The sequence below is a fragment of the Anopheles maculipalpis genome, chromosome 3RL (assembly GCF_943734695.1).
Source record: "Anopheles maculipalpis chromosome 3RL, idAnoMacuDA_375_x, whole genome shotgun sequence".
NCBI classification, from domain to species: Eukaryota; Metazoa; Arthropoda; class Insecta; order Diptera; family Culicidae; genus Anopheles; species Anopheles maculipalpis.
In genome coordinates this window covers 37408736-37428914 of record NC_064872.1, presented here as the reverse complement: position 1 = coordinate 37428914, position 20179 = coordinate 37408736, and the positions used below count along the sequence as shown (strand labels likewise).

At 42.1% G+C, this 20179-nt stretch overlaps 5 protein-coding genes across 6 annotated transcripts in view; 2 read left to right on the top strand and 3 right to left on the bottom strand.

The window, feature by feature from the left end:
* LOC126564302 (neutral and basic amino acid transport protein rBAT-like) overlaps positions 1-20179 on the top strand; it is a 535179-nt gene that overhangs the window by 480590 nt on the left and 34410 nt on the right. The gene's annotated exons all lie outside the window — the stretch shown is intronic.
* LOC126564702 (ATP-dependent RNA helicase me31b) overlaps positions 4888-20179 on the bottom strand; it is a 515322-nt gene continuing 500030 nt past the window's right edge. Inside the window, exons 2-6 of one of the 2 annotated variants that reach the window (XM_050221791.1) lie at positions 7048-7125; positions 6885-6963; positions 6405-6783; positions 5656-6303; positions 4888-5073 (exon numbers count right to left, since the gene is read on the bottom strand). In XM_050221791.1, the coding sequence (XP_050077748.1) occupies positions 4904-5073; positions 5656-6303; positions 6405-6783; positions 6885-6963; positions 7048-7094 (1323 nt within the window). In that variant the 5' untranslated portion in view covers positions 7095-7125 and the 3' untranslated portion in view covers positions 4888-4903. The remainder of the gene's footprint in view (positions 5074-5655; positions 6304-6404; positions 6784-6884; positions 6964-7047; positions 7126-20179) is intronic. The other variant, XM_050221792.1, reaches the window with a different exon arrangement.
* LOC126565633 (ER membrane protein complex subunit 5) lies at positions 10838-11411 on the top strand. Its single transcript, XM_050222830.1, has 3 exons — positions 10838-10978; positions 11050-11102; positions 11168-11411. Exons 1-3 carry the CDS (start codon positions 10903-10905, stop codon positions 11405-11407), a joined length of 369 nt encoding a protein of 122 aa, XP_050078787.1. The 5' UTR covers positions 10838-10902; the 3' UTR covers positions 11408-11411.
* Positions 11731-13554, bottom strand: LOC126564521 (T-cell activation inhibitor, mitochondrial). Its single transcript, XM_050221592.1, has 4 exons — positions 13465-13554; positions 12803-13396; positions 12413-12725; positions 11731-12342 (listed from the first exon to the last, which is right to left on the bottom strand). The coding sequence occupies exons 1-4, from the start codon at positions 13485-13487 to the stop codon at positions 11731-11733; spliced, it is 1542 nt and encodes a 513-aa protein (XP_050077549.1). The 5' UTR covers positions 13488-13554.
* Positions 14427-15099, bottom strand: LOC126565485 (CKLF-like MARVEL transmembrane domain-containing protein 4). The gene is made up of 2 exons (XM_050222665.1): positions 14681-15099; positions 14427-14607 (listed from the first exon to the last, which is right to left on the bottom strand). The coding sequence occupies exons 1-2, from the start codon at positions 15065-15067 to the stop codon at positions 14464-14466; spliced, it is 531 nt and encodes a 176-aa protein (XP_050078622.1). The 5' UTR covers positions 15068-15099; the 3' UTR covers positions 14427-14463.

The following is a 20179-nucleotide window of genomic DNA, read 5'->3' as shown; positions in this document are numbered from 1 at the left end:
TGCGTTTTTTCACCAGCATAACGAAATAACAGTACTCTTATCCAAAAAAAAAATCCTTTCCCTACACACAGCACGCAAAATGTTCTGAACATTCTCATCTTCCGGCCTTGATTTCAGGAGACATGTCTTCATTTCTTAATTGTCTTCGTGTAAAATGCAGGTACGTTGAAGTAATTGTTTGCTGTTGTTGTTCGTCCTTCTACTTCGTTCTTTGTCATTCCATCGTGCGTATGGTTCTCGTTCGTCTCAATGTAAATGTGTGTTTACCATATTTCACTACCAGATTGATATTCCTCCCGCTCTAGCTTCGTTCACCCAACCAGATAGGACACCACTAAAAGCAACGGGAAGTCCTATCGATGAAAAGAGAAGCATCCATTTTAACATGCTCCTCATAAAAAATTTGCTCTTCTCCATGAAGCAACATCCGGACAATTTCAAGATTATCACCATCATGACATAGCATTTTTTTTACAATGTTATCTTCGACTAGCCACAGCAAGCAACAATGTTTCCCAGTTTTGGTAGAAGATGCATTTTTCCAATCGAAGATTCCTTTTCGAAACGTGCGCGTTCCCCTTCTGAGTTGATGTTTATAAAACGATTAATACGTTCGAAAAGCTTTGGTTCGTTCTGCTTTCCTAAGGAGACACGCATCGTTTTAGATGTTAAGAAAATGTATCTTCTCGACCAATGGAGTTATACAAAATAAAGAGATGGCACAGTCCAACACGGAGAGCGTTATGGATTCGACTTTGCGAAATCCAACAGCCTCTCCCATCTATTCTGTTTAACTTTTGTTCCATTTTTCTAACTGTTTAAAGTAAAAAAAAAACACACCACACTGTTACCCATGCATACGTCCTCTCATTCGCTAAAATTATACATTCACTCTACCTATGGTCACAACAAACATTCCAAATCCTTTCACATCATCTTACGCACAGATTCATCACCTACTCATCCCTTAAAATCCATTCATCCTTGACCATACTTCTACATTCATTCTAATCCACGATTAATCTAAATTAATTTCCTATAATTCTTTTGTCCCCCCCCTCCCCTCCCTCTCTCTCTCTCTCTCTCTCTCTCTCTCTCTCTCTCTCGCTCATTTGAGACGTAAAATTCTGCAGTTAGAGACGTTCTAGAATCCAAAATTCTGTACCGAACACTGATAGCGAATCGAAGAAACATGTCAAAGTAGAAATGAATTTTTAACTCTCTCGAAACTTTAAGAGAAGCATTCAAATCTCTTTTTTGAGGGATTTGTTGTGTGTAAAACATTCATCGCAGTTCCATTTTTTTTCACGTCATACCTGATATATCTGTTCCTATTCTGATCTTCTTTTCAGTTGTGTTATTTGCTGGATTTCCCTGATATAGCTAAACTCTTTCACACTACTGCTCGTCGGCTGTTGTTTTCTAGCCCGACTACAATTCCAATAGCTCGGCTGACTGGATAATACAGCAAAAGGATTTAGTTGATTTGTTTGATGCAAAACAAAAAAAGCCATTACATTAGGAAAAAAAGTCGACAACTGCAACTTCAGGGAACAAGTTTTCTTGCGCTCGAGAAATCTTCTCAGTCTCTGTTACTCGCAATTCGTTCGCAATGTATCTCCTCACAGTCAAAGCTAACACTTGTGTCGCACGATTTCAAGCTGCTTTCCTACCGTACCCATGTTGCTCCTTATCAAGTTAAGTTGCTAACTATTTATCAGAGCTATTTGATGCGTTAGATGCAGTTTTTAGTCGTTCTGCACAATAAGTATGTGGCTAGTCAATCGAGAGAAACATAAAAGGCGTCCGAATCGTGTTGCGATCAAATGTACGTGCGCTCTCCGGTTTCCTTAACTTAGGTTAGAGCTTTAATAGGCTTTTTTTTTGCTATTTTTTGCAGGGTACGACACTACCTCTCAAATGCGTCCGTGTTGCAAGTAAGGTCCTGTTGCATCAAATCAAATCAAATCAAATCCGTCTATTTGTAATCCTGTTGCGCGCATTAAAATAATAGTCCTTGACACACAAACACAAACACTGTTCCCACAATATTACACCCATTGTTTCGTCTCGTTCTTTGTTGTGTTGACAAAGACGCAACAAAAGACATTATTGTGCAACATTCTACTTCCTACCGATCCTCGATTTCACTTCACAGATTGTTCCATGCCGTAGTAAATCAATCATCCTTGCTTTGTATTGATTCTTCAGTAGCACATCAGTCTATCTTTCGTTCCCCCGTTTGTCGTACCGTCTCCCATCTCATATCTGTTTTACAATATGTGGCGTTTCTGCTGCATCGTAGGCATTATTGCAGATTGTTGCTGTTCTCCCGACTTCTGTACTTTACAGTTGTGTTGTAATCACTATATTAGCCTATTTAATATATACATTATATTTTCCACCTGTTCCCAATATTTCCCATCCGCACACACATTTCTAAACGCTTATTTCGCCACCTTCATACGTTCATGCTTTCTTTTTTGTTCCAGTGCGTTACCAAAATTAACTTCTCGTTTGAGCCTGTTTTTGCAACTCAACATTTTCCCAAAGTTTGGATTTGCTTTAAACTGTACTAGAAAACAAAAACAATGATGAATATTTTGTGGTAGATCTTCTTCATTGTGCTTTTTGGGGGTGGGGAATTCAGGAAGTCCCATCTATTTGTATTATCCCCCAGTAGTATAATTTGCCGATTTTAAAGTCACCCCATTTTTCCATGTATAAATTGTGTTCTCTCAACCATATCTGTAAAACCCAACCATACCGTCCGCAGTGAATAGATTCTGCTGCAGCGTGCTACGCAGTAGTACGCACTAGCAGATAAGCTTTCCTACAGATTTTTGTTTTCTCCATTCGCACAAATAACACACTCACACGCATGCATACACAAACACACGAACACACACTCAAGCACAGATACATTATTTCCGAATCCTGGATCGAAGTTAACACAACTTCAAGTTCAACATAGACCGCGTACCGACGTGTATTTCCTCCGCCCCATATGCAGTGCATATGATCGATACGAGAAAATCAAATATAATTATCATAATACAAACAAAAAGGTTCAAAACAAATCGGAGAAAGTAACCTTCCCTCCAAGCTATTCTTCTAGAGGCCTCACACACGCACGAACACCTTCCGGAGCTCAACATAATCTTATCAAACACACGATTCCGATTACTTTTCCACACATCCATCTGGTGGTTCTGTTTGCTTTGTTGTGTATTCGATTCTAGCCCGTTGCCCAATCAACGCATTCTTACGACCACCAGACTTCACGTTAACGCAAATCTTTACAGTTCACGCTATATATCTCATCACATGCTAAAATTCAAGATCTGTTTTGCTCTTCGTACCTATTTTCCGATGCCTCCGAGTTATGTGCACACATAATTCTTTTCAGTATGTGGTGCACAAGAGCTCTTCATACTTCCTGCTTTTCACACCTACTTCCCCCTACTATTCTTCCCCAAAAATTACCCTCTTTTGCCATTTCTCTCTGAAAAGCTACCAACCTTTCTGCGCTCTCTTCTTTCCTGTGTTGTTGTGTATTTGCTGATAATGTATGATAATGAATAATGATCTCTCGGTGCCGAATGCGGGAGAGTCAAAGACAACGTTTAACGGAGAAGAGAGAGAATGATGTTTTCTAAGGTGGTGTGGGGTAGGATTATTTTGGTGATGGTAGGGTAACGCTTCAAACTGGACTGTTTCTAAATCCTTTATACCTGGGAGAATGATCATAAGTGTATGTATACAGTTGCTACTATATCTTATGCTGCGATTTCCTGCTGTCCAAATGCTATTTTTACGCCCAAACATCGATAGAAAAGGTCGATTCGTAAAAATTAGTATCGCAGTCGTTTGAGTATGTGTGATCGTTTACCCGCACGCCACATAAAGCCCCGGAAATTAAACGATTGTCTACCGTGTCAAACGTAGTCCAGTTTAACACAAGAGGTAGGGTGCCAACTGAAGAACATCCATTGGTTTGCGCCATTTCTTTTGCGTCGCATGGAAGAATCAAGCCTGATTATCACACATGGCTCGAGCTTACGGTGCAGAAGAAGAAGCACACTCACACACAATTGATCCTATAATGTTCACTTTTATAACACAATTCCTTTTTTCATTATGAAATGTGCGCCCCTCATCCGACAGAATTTTTAACATTCCGCAGCAAGAACGAATTATTCAGGCCTTCTTATGGTCGTGATAAAAGATCATATCTTTTTCCACGCCAAACCAACAGAAAGGGCATCACAAAACGAGAAAAATTTTCACGCATTGCGACAAAACTGTTCAACAAACAATGAACATATTCTAACGGATTTTCTGTCCTGATTTGAATTACTAAGTGTTTTGTTTTTCGGTAATATGGTGTGACGTATTCAATGCTTTTTTCTCTTTTCCGCCATGATGCAATGGATTTTCGTGACGTAGTTTAGGATAGTGTAAAATGTCCTCGTTATTTCATGTTCAATGTGCACAATATTCTGCACATAGTGTGCTGCGCCACCTGCTGCTGTACAATTTGCTTGATTACCTTCCACCACGAAAATCTTACATTAGATTGCGCTCTGCTAGCTCATCAAAAATTTCCTCGACTTTACTTTTGGCTGTTGCTGCTGTTGCTATTTAGGTTTTGTACACACACACACACACACTTCATCCCCATTTCTCTTCTCCGGTCCATTCGTTTTTACCCCTCCCTAATCCAGCCACGCACCACATCTCTCCCCCTCTCTCTCCCTTCCACTATTAATTTTTTAAACATTGACACATTCTGATTTCATAGTTGCTTCTTTTTCCATTCCCTCTTTCCTTTTTGCATGGCGCTATTCGCACTCTCTGTATCACACTATATAGCCCCATCACCGCACGCAGCTTTCCTTACTTATTTACTAACGTTTTGCTCCTCTTGCGCGCTGTTCGGATCATCCGGCCGCGGTACGTACAATGCCGGATCGATCACCTTCGGGATGGGCTTAATTTCCGTGCCCAGCTCCTTCTCAATGCGGTGAAGATCGAAACGATCCTCATAGGTGATTAGATTGATGGCGATACCTGTGATCAGTACACAACGATTAATATCGTTCCAACGTTATTTGTGTATCAAAATTTAAAAAAATTTTTTTTTTTGAAAATCAAATCAAACTAAGAATTACAACATTATCCGAAGCCCAACCACCGACGAACCGACGTGACATTTTCAACAAACTTGGGCTTTAATAGTTGGCCTCCATATTTCGAATAGAAATATGCTAAAGGCTAGCACGCTCTCTCTTTAAAATGAATCGATTACTTCTCTACTTTGACAAAGACGCGAAACTGTCCGGGCTACGATTAGGGCAGTTAACAGACTCCATCTATACATGGACTGTAATTTATCCCCTTCTCATGTATGACTTTTTGGTTAACAAACATGTTAAATGATTTTTATGCATTTTTTCCCTAATTTTTTGTACTAAAACTTACCTAATCAGACGTCAACAGAGTCGTCTTTGACAGAAAAGATTTGCTCATTTGAAACTGACAGTTACTTCATGTTGGACACTTTTGTAACGCAAGTACCAAGTCGGTTTGTCGGTGCCCCAACTCGGATCCTCCTCCCTCGAACGAATGTAAAAATATTTGCAATGTACTTACCCAAATGTCCGAAACGTCCGGATCTACCGATTCTGTGCAGGTAGGTTTCTGCCATCTTAGGGAAATCAAAATTAATTACAACATTCACAGCCTGTACGTCGATACCACGAGTGAAGAGATCGGAGCACACCAAATTTCGGCACAGACCCGAACGGAAATCGTGGAACACACGGTTCCGGTGGGCCTGCTGCATGCGGGCGTGGATATAATAGCAGCAGTAGCCCAGCTCGGTAATCTTTTTCGCCAGCAATTCGACACGCTGCGTCGAATTGCAGAAGATGATCGACTGGTTGATCTGCAGCTTCGAGAAGAGCGTATTTAGACAGTGCACCTTCTGGCGTTCCTGCACGAATGCATAGTACTGCGTGACACCCTTCAGAGTCAGCTCCTCCATCAGATTGATCTCGTACGGATCGCGCAGATGCTTCTCCATAAAGTTCTTCACGCTCAGTGGGAATGTCGCGGAGAACAGCAGAATCTGGCGCTCTTTTGGCAATCTCATAATGACATGATCCAGCATGCCTTTAAAATCCTGCGACAGCAGCTTATCTGCCTCGTCTAATACTAGCATCCGGCACTGGGACATGTTAGCCACCTCTTTGTCCATGAGATCGAGGATACGACCGGGCGTGGCAATGATCACTTGTACTGTATATATATGTCAGTGGCGAGGGAGCAAAGAAAACGACAGAAACGAAAGCACGAAATTATTAAACCCATAAACTCTAAAACAAACAAGCAGACCCTACCTTTCTGATAAATTCTCATGATATCGTCCTTCAGGTTCGTTCCACCAGTTGTCACCATGACGCGAATGTTCATGTGCTTCGCTAACTCGATGCAGATCTGTGACGTCTGCAGGGCCAGCTCGCGCGTCGGCACTATGATTAGGGCCTGGATGTAGTCCTTGGTCGGATCGACCTGCTCCAGTACAGGGATGCTGTACGCGCCCGTCTTGCCGGTACCGTTCTTCGCTCTCGCCAATATGTCCTTACCGACCAGGGCGATCGGTATGGCCGCTTCTTGGATTGGGGATGGTTTCTCCCAACCCTTCTCAAAGATGCCCATTAGTAGTGGCCGTTTCAGGCAAAACTCCTCAAACTCGTTTCCTCGGGTATCAGTAACATCCTATAAAAGAGTGAGAGGAAATGTTCGAATTTAAACAAGTAGTTCAAACAAATAGCTCAATACATTCTTCGGATCGAATAAAGCGATTACTCTATACTTACACTAGTCTTAACTCTAGTATCTTTGGGCGGTATTTTAAGTTTGGCCTTCCATCCCATGTCACCAACTTTGTTGTTCTCGCTGCAAGAAGGAAAAAGATTATTTAATTGATACTCAAACTAGAAACAACGCCGTATATTCGCACACACAAACACAAACACTTACCCTTTCTGGCTGAGATGATTATTCGAATTCAACGTTTCAGTCATCATGACGCTGATGAGTTGATTTTTGCTCTTCTTACTTGCTCTTTACCTTCCGAAAACTATAGAAATTCTCCTATTTGTGCTCCACAAACACACACCACACTTGGATCTTTCGCTCTCTATACAAATAAGACTATTTACGCGTGTGTTCGCTGGTAATTTTAGTTTAAAACAGATAAACCAAAAAACATATGACTTTCTTCTTCTCTGCAGCAGTAGTAGAGCAATATTTTACAGTAAGGTGTCCTCCACATTAACCACTGCCTTGGGTTTCGCGGGTGGTTTTTTTTTTCGTGTAGTAAGGATGAGTATTGGCGTCTCCTCTCTTTCACTTATAATTAGTTTTCACCTTGTACCGCTCCTCTCCACACTTATGCTAAATCCACTACAAATCTAATATTCACAATTTTTGTTGCTTTAATCTTTAATCACTGTTCCGTCGTGTTAGCTAAGCAATGGTAGCATCTGCTCGCCTGTGCTTTGTACCGTCTTCGGTTCCTCGCGATCGCCGTCGTCGATGCAATGCAACGTGATTCGCTGGAATTTCGTACGATTAGACGATTCGCTTGCTTTTTCCGCGTTGTGTATACGTATGTGTATTTACGGGTGATTATTACCAGCCAATACTTGTTCGCTTCAACTGCTCGTTTGAAACCAATCCTTGTTTACACCTTTAGCACGGTACAACCGACCTTCACACATCTAGCGCTTCTTACTAACGTAATAAATTAAAAAAAGTCTTTTATTCTCACCGCGTATTCACTTAATGTTGTTCTTGTGGGTAGCTAATTTTTTTCGTAGCCCGTTTTCACGTGGAGGTTTGTTCAACGAATTTGAAAGTTTTTTTTTTCTAACTCGCACGCGCACGTAACTATTTACGATCACACACACTTTGACACGACTTCACTTTTTACCGCTTTTTTGTGTTCGAATGAGAAATCTGATTTCGTGTTTGTGTGTTGTATATTGTACAAAATTGCACACTAATGTTAAGAGTTGTTTGGAACTAGTCTCCTACAATAGAATCGTGTTCCGTCGCAGAAAACTATTCACCGAACTGGAAGAAATTGCACCAACACCAAAGGATTTGGCTCCTTTAGTTCGAGTTGCGACTCAGCGGAAGCTTATTTGCTTGTGTGGTAGCACCAAAAATTGGACAAGAAAGTCGTCGCCGACGTGGTTCGGTTAGTGTTGTGTGGCACACTCGGTTGATCGACACCGCACGATCCAGAAATGGAATTTTACTTTCCAGGACACGAATGGTAATTTTCTTTATAATCTACTGAATTGTTTTCGCGTACACACAGCCACACACGCACGCACACACGCTCGCTTTAAGCGGTAGGGTGATTTTTCTTCCTTTGCTCGCCGATCGCACACTGCTATGCTTTCTTGCTCGAATTCCGGATGCTTCCTTATCCTTCCGAGAGGGACGTGAGTTTCTTGTATCAGAATATTCACTTGATTCGTATTCACCGTTTCAGGATAATTCGCTGCAAAGGAAAATAGAGCATATGTGAGCGCGGAAAACATTAATATTAGTATTTGGTTAACTCGTTTCGAAATAACAAAATAATCGTTGAAAAAAATCACAATGGCGTTGCATTTTTAATTACTTCCATAGCAACCTGTAGCGGCATGCTCCACCACTTCATTGCAATGTGATGATGTTTTATTTAATCATATTGGTCGGCATCAAAAAATAAAAAAAAGGCTTTCACTTTTGAAACCACCAAGAGTGCCACCCGCGTATTTGTCGTTTGTTTCTGTTTTTACATTACGAATATTCATTACCAAAAGAATTAAAAAAGTGGTTCCTCTACCTGTGCCCTACCCAAGTGTAAAAGCGGAAAGTACGAAATTCATAAGTACTATGGCCGTAAATTTTTCCACCATTTTTAAACATTTTTATTAATGGCAGATCCGAGTTTGGCAAATACGGACCCACTTTAGATACCGAAAGTGCGTGTATGTGTGTCTGTATGGTGCGACGATCCACCATTGCAATGATGGTTGTGTTGTGTCGCGCACCTTTCCACATTTCACATCGAGAAAGCTTTGCGCGTTTCGCGTGTCTATCATCCTGCTTCGGCAGTCCCCGCGAAGGGAACTACCGCTTCGCTGCTGACCCACTATTTCGCTTAAATCCGCGATTCGAATGTTTTATTTCCTTTGCCTCATCTACCACCACCTATCAGTGTGTGAGAGAATGTGTACGCTACGTACTCGACCGAACAAAGTCAACGCCACCACATACACAAGGGGTTGAAGCAAGCAAACACAACCTCACATTTCAACAATACTCTCTACGGAACGCTCCTGCGCTACTCCGTAAGTCTTTGATAGTTGGATGTTCATTAAAATGAATCCTACAATATACCTTTATGATAATATATCTTCACTGCGTATTTCGCATAAGATATCGATTGCCTGGCGTTTATCCCTCCGAACGATTGCTCTGTTGTACCGCGTCGAAAAGTGAGGTTATGCACTCACCCAATATCTTCAAGAGTGTGTTGCCAAGCCAACATGGATGCTGGACCTTTTTTTGCGAACTACATGACGATCGGACCACTTCTGTCGCTTGAACTATCCCAACTTATGAGGGTGTTGTTAAAGCGACTGTTCACCAGGAAGAGGTGATACAAAAATTAACCATCACCACGTCACAGAAATCCATCCTCCGTCTACCTATTCTACCTCTTTCTTTGATTCTGACTGTGACTAACTTTCAATACTACAACGTTAGTCATTACTTTACGAAATTTGTAAAATATTAAGTGCATCATTTAATCATACAGAACATGTTAAAGACTTCCGCTCGGAAGCTACAACCAAGCCGCCCATAATCTTCGGTCCACCATTACGAACCCTGCTGCTTGCTGCACCAGGTAGCGGAACTTTCTCTTGAGTAACTCACAATGAACCCAACCAAAAAAACGAAAATCACCATACTTTGGCTCAACAATTCTGCTTCCCTTTATCAATAATCCCCACACCCGAAGGCCAACAAACCCTTGTAAAGAAATATGACCTTCGCCGGTGACGACGAAAAGCCCTAAAAAACCTCAAGCGTTACGTCGCACTTTGTCCAAAAACCCGTGCTTCGGCTCCTCAACGTAGCAGGCAATATGACGGCTGCCATTTACAAACCGAAGCCGAATCAGCAGCAGCAGCACCCGCCGCTGTGTGAAGTCGACCATTTTTTTGTCGAACGAAAAAACGTGTCTTTACCAAAGTATAGCACCTTCCCCGTACGATAAACTAATACCCTAACATTTATGTGCGATTTTCGTTACCTTTTATATGATTCCGCTTCGTTTGCTCGGTTGTAATTTTCGCTGGGAAATATAATTTTTTCACTTGGAACTATTTTCTCTCCTTTTGCTTCTTTCTCGATTCGCCATCAATTTCGTACTGTGGCGATCGGGCAGTTTTGTGCTCGAGGTTTGCTGGCTGCCCGAAAACGGCTGCTCGACCGATTTTTCCAACTGTCATTTTTGGACTTAAGCGGCGTGTACACGGGTACGGACTCCGAAGTGTTTGGTTTGCATTTTTCTATCATTTTTTTGTGTTTCATGGTCCTATTCAGAGAGTATTTTTATTAAGAAGTTCAAAGCAAATTTCATAAAACATGTATTCCGATTTTTAAAATAATTGATGCATTTTGCTTGAATTATTTTCTGTTAATTTTTTAACAATCTTTTTGTTAGAAATCATGACATTCAGAAAACCAATAGACCTCCCACTTTCCTGTCATTTCTCAGTTGTAAACAAATTGCCAATTTTTCTCTTTCTTGCGGCCACCACCATCATGGCAATTTTTAATAAAATTCAAATTGCAATTGGCTTCCTGTCCCTACTCCACGCAGCATATTCTGCCGCCCAACGTAAGTGTTCCTCCTCCGGTCATAGATACAAACATCCTTGCTACACATCCTTCTTTTCAACCTCTTTTCAGACCGGTCATATCTTCGGATCACGGAACAGGAATTCACCCAGCTACCGATCGATGTAAGAGAATTGTGCTTTTTTACATGGTTTGTTGTTCTAAACAATTCTATCTTCCTGCAATACAGATAATATTTCAAGCGATTGCCAGTTTGGTTTTTATCATCTACAACATACTGCAAGTTGTGGGCGATTTCAAGGAAATCCGTGCTGCCGTCGATTTACAGGCCAAATCATGGGAAACTCTGTCGAACATTCCTTCGTTTTACACCTTCAATCACCGCGGCAAGGCCCTCTCTCCGGTTTACGAGCAACCGAACCCCGATGCGTATGACCGCCCTTACACATCAGAGTCCTATCTGGATTAGTTTTTGTGTTAGAAACTAAAACAATTCTAAATAAATGAGCTCCACGTGGTAGAGCCGTACATCGAGATGTACAGGTTATAACAAAACAACAAACACACGAGTTCGGTTTACTTGAGTTTTATATTTTCTTTTTATTTCACCATTTTTATTATATTGTCTTCGTTCATTCTACACGATTACCCTACCTAATTGTTACACACTAAAAAACCCGCGTTTTTTCGTTTCTCGGAAAACTGTTTCAACCTAAGAATCTCTTACATGGCACACCGGTTCAACACGCAAATTAACGTTCAAACTTTTAATTGACTCCTATCCCCAGCTCTCTATTGCTTCCAGTCCCATGGTATGCATACCGTGCCATCGGTCAGTACGGAGTAGTACGTCGTAATGGTAAGATTCAAATCGGCCAGCTCTAGACCATCTTTCAATCCTTTTGCTAACAGTTTCTCCAGGCACTCGATCATTCGATCTGGCGTAACAGAATCATCCTTCGTAAGGGATAGCAACCGAAATTGTGCCACACAGCGTGCGTGCAGGTCGCGCTCGATGTGTTTCTGACGATCGTACGAACTTTGCTTTTCGAGCGCTTCCGCCAGGTGGTTGGTCAGGAAGTCTACCAGCAACGAACCGGGACACGTTGCCGGTACGATTAGCTGCCCGGTAGGGCTTACCATTAGTGGGCCAGCTTCCGATTCGACCACCAGCTCGAACTGGGACAGATCCATGGGCCATGATGTTGGAAACTTTGATTTGCCAAGATAATCCAACAGTGCGGTCGTTATTTTGCGTAGATGCGATGCGTACGCCATGGCTTGCGCTTTTGGCATAAACTTTCGCCGTCCAATGCGAATATTGCGAAGCACTTGCGAGAGCGCATACTCGTATGCAGGTAATTTCCTCAGGTAACTATCGTGTTTATCGATTGTCTTGATTAGCTAAAGGAAACCAAAGAGAAAAAATGTAAAATCTGCTTTCGATAGGGCTGGTAATTGATTTCAGTCTCACTTCCAACCAATTTCGCTGTACATCGCCGGTAAATAGCATCACATGCCCTTCAAGGCTGACGCCCGTGAACGCGGCAAACACAACCGTTCGATCCTTCAACCCATCTAACGCTCCCGGATGCAGTTCCGCAAGCTTTTCCAGGCTCTTTAAGCAACCGCGAAAGTGTTCCACGTTCCAGCCGCAGTCGTAAATTATTTCACGCAATCCCAACCGTTTCGTTACATCCTCCCGCAGCTTCTCAACCTCTTCCTGCAGTTCCTGGACGGCTTTCGTGCGTACCGTTGCCGTTACTACTTGCTTCCGAAGCCATTTCCTTTACCAGTTAGAAACGAAAACAGACTTATTATATAACTCGATCAAGTTTAAATTTGTACCAACGGGGACACACACTTGAGTGTTTCGTTTTCGCGCACTTTCTTGATCCTAAATTGGAACAGATCAAACTCCTTCTCGAACGGCGAGTCATCCTGATTGTCAGCTTCCTCGTCTTTGCCGAAATTGTACTCCGAACGTTTCCGGTAGTAAAAGGATTGCTGATACTGCTGTTGAAAACCGTCCTCGTGTGTGCTGGAAGCCGCGGAAGACAGTGAGCTATGTTTAGCAGCAGGCATCTTATCGACAAACTCCGTCGATAGATTGCAGGATTCGAGTATTTTTCGTAACACCAGCTTTGTGTCGACTGTACGCTCCAGTGGCACCTTCACGAGATTAAATGTACCCCGATCTTGCGGCGCATTCGATGCGCGTATATAGAATGGAAGCGTCCGGGGAGTCGAGGGAAGTATCCGTTTCTGACTGAGCAACGATTCCAGATGGGCACTGAGTAGCTTTAGTGAGTCTTCATTCACCTGCCTTTGCTGTGGATAGCGTCCGAATAGATCCGGGTGTACGGCAAAATAGAAAGGCCGTAGAGCGGTCGCCACTTCGGATGAACTGATCATCCGGCGGAAAAGCAGTGTGCCTGGGACCGAAGATCGGTACGTACTGAAATAAGCGTTGGATAGGAATAAGAGAAAATTGATTGATTGTTCGGATTAGTTAAAATAACTTACCATTTTGTGATGAAAATGTACATTCCGGGCCGTTTTTCTACCACCCAGTGCTTTGTATCGTGTTACGACGGAGAAACTCGTAATCCGCCAAAGTTTGTCAACAAAATTCTCCCGTCTTGACAGCTGCTAGCTTACAAATGCGCGATTAAGCATTTATATCTACGAGTTGTGTACTGCAGTGTTTCAAGATTTGAAAATTAACCGTTGCAAACTTTTTGTTCAATCTCATTTCTTTCTTTTGAAGCCAAGCAATAACACCAAAATGTTTTCTAAACTTTGTAAACTTCAGTGTAAAGTTTATTCAGAAAAACGGGTTTCCTACAGCGTGATTTTCACTAAACATCTGCAGTAGTTACCCGTTCCGATCGTGTGTAAGCACATTGAGTCTACAAATATGCAAATATTATAAATAATGCACACCCAGGCAAATAAAATGAGTTTCACGCGTTTGCTTAAAAATGTGTCCACACATCCTGCCAAAAAGCCCTTCCAAGGACACTACAAGATTCGGTTAGAGAATTTCTGGTGCAACTTCGTTTTCCGTTGATAAATACATATACATATACACGCCCGATCGGCAAAGCTATCCTTTTTCATGACGATTGTAAGGCGGTGTCGTTGACGATTGAGGTGGTAGTTCACGTTGTTAGATTAAAAAGACGGTTCCATCACAAACAAAAAAAAACATTACTACGTGCTATTAATATGAACAAACAATCGGAACAACTAAACGGATTGTTCCAAAGCTCGAAACGTCGCAGCTCCATAGCTTTTGATTGCAGGGAAAGGATACTGATAACAACAGTTTACACGTTACACGGGTAAAAAGACATTAAAATCTACATTAAAAGTTCGTACTGGGCGCTAAGTGTTTGTGTGCGTTAATCGGATTTGCACTAGCACTTTTTGAAATAAATTGCCCAATAGATCGATTATTAAGGAGTGAAAATCACCGGGGAGACTTTGTAAACACTTTGCAGCTAATTATTCGCCCCTGTCCTATGCGGTAAGCGTCGAAACCGTCTGCTGCTGCTGCTGTACATGGACGGTTCGTGATCCTTGTGCGATTTCTCCAGCACGGACAGATTTGAACTTCAAAAACGCATCCACACCGTACGCGACCATGGCGCAGTAACCGAAGAACTGCAGAAATAAGGACGATTGTTAATGTAAATCTCATTGCTCGTGGATGCTGTCACTGTTCAATCGTTCTTACCGCTGCTGCCTGAAACGCTTCGATGCTGGTTGCGGCTGCCACCGAGGACGCTATCATGTACATGGCCGCCCAGGCGGCACAAAAGTACAGTTCTATTTTTAACCAGGGGATTTTATGAAACTTTTCACAAACGTGAAACAAATAAAACACCAGCATGATGCCGCTAAACCAAAAGCCAAGCATCGCGACCGTGTTGAAGAAGGAACCTTGGGGCCTGTAGCTGAAGTACGAGAACTCGATGCAGATGAACCCGATGAGATTGAGCACGATGCACACAATCTTCACGATGCCCGGGATGGTCCGCACGTACTCCGGGTCGTACCGTATGTACGGCTGGACGACCGTTTGCTGCTGCGTCACGGTGGCGGTTTGCGTGAATTCACTCATGTTTTGCTGCTCCCGTTCTAATAATACCCAACACGGTTTGGAGTTTGGTTTCGGTGATGCCGCACGTTGGGTGGCCGCTGGATCGATCTACGGAGATGAACGGTAAAAAAAGGAAATGGTTAAAAGATATCAATATCTTGCTGGCAAACGTTTTTGGTTGGTAAAAACTGGTACCAAACGCCACTAATCGATAGGAGTAAAGTGAAAGCATACGAAGCGCGAACCCACCGATTTCGAAGGGTGGCCACGCTTCTGGGGTCTAGCTGTGGTGTGCATTACGCACGTCACATTCGAAACGGCCCTGAAGGTTTGTTTGGATTAAAGACAGAGAGCTCTGGGACATAACATTCAACTCGCCCAAAGATCGACCTTGAGCGAGAAGTCACCAAACCACCTGTCATCGTTTAGCAACCATTTGATAATGTGGCCTTACGCGCTATATTTTATTCTGGGACTAGGTGCGGTTTTTCACTCAATCACCTACTTCTTGGGCACACATTAAATTTAAACTTACAAACGCACACAGACCAACACGGCTCGCAAACAGTCGTGGGTGGCCCTAATTTAATAATAGGGATTAAATTGAATCATCAGCACGCCGGCATAACTTCGCCAATGGTCGATAAGCACTTTCAGTTTCAAATCGAGTTAAAACATGTACCAGATGATTTCCCTTTTGTAACTCCCCTTTTTTTTTGCCTAATCGGAGAACATGTATACGCACCAACACACAAACTAAACGCAAGAGTTATGACTCAAACAAGGTAAAACGTTCTTGTCGCGCACTTGCTGCTGATGCTGATGTCATAAATCTTGCTCTCCTCCATAATGGCACCTAATTTGTTATATCCAAGGCGATTCTACCTCATGACGAGTTGTAAAAAGTATAATGATGAGCTCACCTATGCTGTATCTGCTACAAGCAATGGAAACCCCAGAATTTATCACACTCCGAACCGCGACTGGTCGCGATTGTTTTGATTTTCGTACGTATTATACACACACACTTGTTGAGGCGCTACTACAAAATTGTGCGCCTGTGCCTGCGCCAAGCTTCAGCTCGTACAGCCAAACGGAACGTCCATCGAGAATACAGTCTTTCGTTCCAAAGCAACCGTCGACTTTCACTTGCGGTATGACGATGAACGATGGACGAGACACGACACAAACATTCGATTCGTACGCATGACACGAAAGCACGCACGCACGGATGGACCGAAGACGCCACGCAACGCGCAACGGGGGAGAGTGCTTGGAATGGGGAGAAGGAGAGATGTGCTACTCTGGTCCGATCTCGATCTGAACACGAAATAGTAAAATTCTCACACCAAAATACTGGGGACGGCCGTATGGTTGAAGCAGATGTGATCGTGGAGCTTTGGCCGTTTTTTTGGAGGCGTATTTCACGCAAAAGCAATATCTTTTCCGCCTATCGCAACATCACACTTTTCACTGCTGGGATGTGTACGCGCGCCTTCACTGCAATGCAATCAACACGAAATGTTTTTTGCTTGTGTGGACAGTTTGGTAGATAATGAAGAAAATAAACAAAACACTCTGGAAGGTATGACGGACATCAGGAAAGATTTTTCAATTATAGGTTTATTTTATTTACAAAAAAAAAACCCAAAAATTTTCATATTTTTTTGTTCTTTTGGCATGCAGGACGTAGCATGTGGTAAATTTTTATTTTATTAAATAATTTTTGTTCATCGTTTCAACATACACCTACCACTGTGATATGGATGTGCTGATCTGCAGGGTTCGTAGCTGAACTTTAACTCTGGTTGAATGAAAAACTAAAAACTAGCCGGAGAGAGGTGCTTAACTGATCTGGGGGCCTCGCGGGCAAGGGAAGCACCTCCATCGAAAGAAAGAACCCCCTCCCCCACCTCTCCACCCCCTGGTGGAGAGGTGAGGAAGGGGGTCTTTGGTTACGAGGATAAAGAGGTCCCGGATTGTGGGTTACTTTTGCACCCCGCCACAATACTTTTGATTTTGATAAAGCCCCGCTACTTCATGGTTATGGGATCCAACATCCATTCCGTCATGGGCCTGCAAATGGGCCTATCCTAGCCACCTGCTCGGTATATTGTTCATCAACAATATATTGGAAGCAATGGGACAGAATTTAGAAAATTTATTTGGTTTAATCATTTCAAGACTAAAGTGGTTCTCTAATCGGCGACGCGCCTATAAGTCACTAACTCCGCACATAGGTTAATCTACCACTGCCATCGATAAAACCAAGTCAAGGAATCCAGATATTGGCAGGACATAACTTATCTAAGTGGTAGTGCCTTTTTTAGGAGAAGAAGTTCTCTATCAGCTCCTAGATACTGTTAGAACATTCCATATATTTTAAATAAAATATTTAGTCTCACTGACGATCATTTGATTCACACCGAAGACTGTCAAGAAAGACCAATAACATACACATAAATGGAAGGTGGACGGAAAATTCTGAGGACCCTTTTCTAACGCCAAGGACACTCTCGGGGTAATTTGCCAGGACTGTTAACCTGACGGTTGCAGATGAAAGCCATCCGAGACTCGGTGGTGGAAATTTCCGGGAACATTTTTCATAAGTTAATTTAGATATCCTTCAGATCGAAATCACAATTTACACATAATTTTAGTCTCTTTATCCTAGCAAACCATCCTTTGCTCAGCTAAGAAGTAAAAGAAAAAATAGCAAAATCTTGCCAAAGGATCGAGCAACCTCGGGTTAGAGTTTGACGAGGCCAAGACGAAACCGATGGTTGTAAACTAATCTTTGAAGTCGTCCGACATTTCGTTTATTTTGGGTACATACGGAACATAGATGTTGAGATATGTATAAGGGTACTGACTGCCTACTGGTCAAACTAGAGCCTGAGGAAACTTCTCCACTTAAAAAATTTTTGATCCGGGAAGGACATGTTTTTATTAACCTTATTAATTTAACGTGATTTCGCTAGTGAGTAATGAGCTAGTGAATGGCACCGGGCTACTCAACCCGCAAATTCATTTTGAGCCTTCCAAACGGACATAGGAGGAGTGGTAGGCTACAATTGAATAGGAATGAATGTGTTGTTTCGACCGTGAAAGATATCGAGATATTCGCTGTAGCACAAGGTCGTCTAGCAGTCGTAATGCCTGATAAATAGGTAGACAAATGAGTACATTAGTAAACATAAGGATGCAAAAGATGCTGTGAGATGTTTTGAACACGATTCGTACCTTAATCATGTTCCATTCAATTTCCAATGTTTATCCAATTTTTTAGCATGAATGTGCCAAACATTCAATAATCCTATTCCTGTGTTATTTTATAAACGGACAATTGCAAGTATGGAAAAACGAAATACGGGAACTGGAATTATATTAGAAACTAAATTTAATTTTATACAACAGTATGACCCCATGTCCGGTTGGTGATGATGACAGACGACATTGAATTCACGGCACATACATAAAAACGGATCAGAGGCGTCAAATCGGGTATGGCGATCCTCTACGTCGAGCATCGATCTTACGCAGCGCGATCTCGGAGGGACGTACAGACTAAGGCCAGATAGTGGCCCCAGCGAATCGATCCGGTTGTCCAGTAGTCCCGCAATAAACAGCCTCCAGGCGTTGCAGTTTCGCTGTTTTAATGACTTTTGGCCTAGCAGCGCATGGCATGGCCACCATCCAACTGAAGCATATTCTACAACCGACCGCACCAAAGAGCAGTAAAGCATTTTGAGCTGCACTATTGATGCCCCTGACATATTAGAAAAAATAGCTTGAACGTTACAAGACCAGCAACACGAAACCAACAGATTTTTAAAAGAGATTCTAGAAAAACGCTAAGATCACGCAACGGTACAAAGGACCCCATATTATCAATGACCAAAGAATTAAACATATTGTCTGAGATTTTTGATTATTATATGAGTATAGCAGCACTCAGAGAACATCTGAGATTTATTTTATAGTATAAATAGCATCCAATATATGTACTGTGCTTAATAGCGTCTAGTTAAGCCGTATTCCGATGGACTATGTATTTAATAAATATAAAATATCAACTACGGTATGTGCTGAGTGAGTATTTTTATTTTAAACGTCTGTCCTAAAGTAGCAAATTAATTCAATTGCTAATCAATTATTAAGCATCATTGGAAGCTGTTTATCTTAAAAGAAAGGATTTAAGTTTCATGAAAACGCATGGAAAATTTTATCTAACCGTACATCTGTATTCGGAGATGAGTTGTATTAATACTGATACTTTATAAAAAGTATCAGTTGCGCAATGAGCACCGAAGAAACAAAAGTGGGATTAGATTCTTTTTTGTACTCAAAACGACTTTTCATTACATTAAAACTACGTGGGCAATCCCATTTTTAATTGGGTAAGTGCAAATTAAAACATTTCACCTTCCGAAGCACCGGTCTTTACTGTCAATAGAAAGAGATTGATTAGTATCCCAATGAACTAAAGTCAAGTATTTCATGGCTCCAGCATAACCGATTTTACAATTTCCACAATCAATCAATAATGCTCTTATCGATTTTCCCGTACCATCTTCTGCCAAACAATCACCAACTTACAATCTTTTCTATCATTTTGTTTGCTTATTTATCTGTCTGTTAGTATGATAGTGTCTTTCCCGGTTCGAAGAACGAAGAAATCTGATGAATTTATTTATTTTTCCGCTTTAAAGAAGCGTTCAAATTCTGGGAAAAATTAGCATAAGATGCTAGGGCAACGTAGCTGGACGCCGTCCTTTCATTACCACACAAATCATCACTTCACAGCGTCATAATACCCGACTGGTCGGTAACTCCCTCGTGCGCTATTCCCAGACCGTTTGGCTGTGCCGTTCGCTAGAGGATCGTGTTGTGGCGTTTATTTTTTCGTTGGCGGTTGGCGGTCGGCTAGTGGCCAAAAGACTGCGGTCCGTTACTCATCGCGCTGGGTTGGGAGAAGAATCAAGCTTCGGCAATCGGTTTTTGTTTATTTAGCTGCAACCATGTGTTTCCGTGTGTAGCAGACAAGCTGCAGCTGTGTATGATGTATCGGAGGTGAAGTGCACAAGTAAATTGGTAATTTAAAGGTTCCTAAATGTCACACTCGGTCCTTCC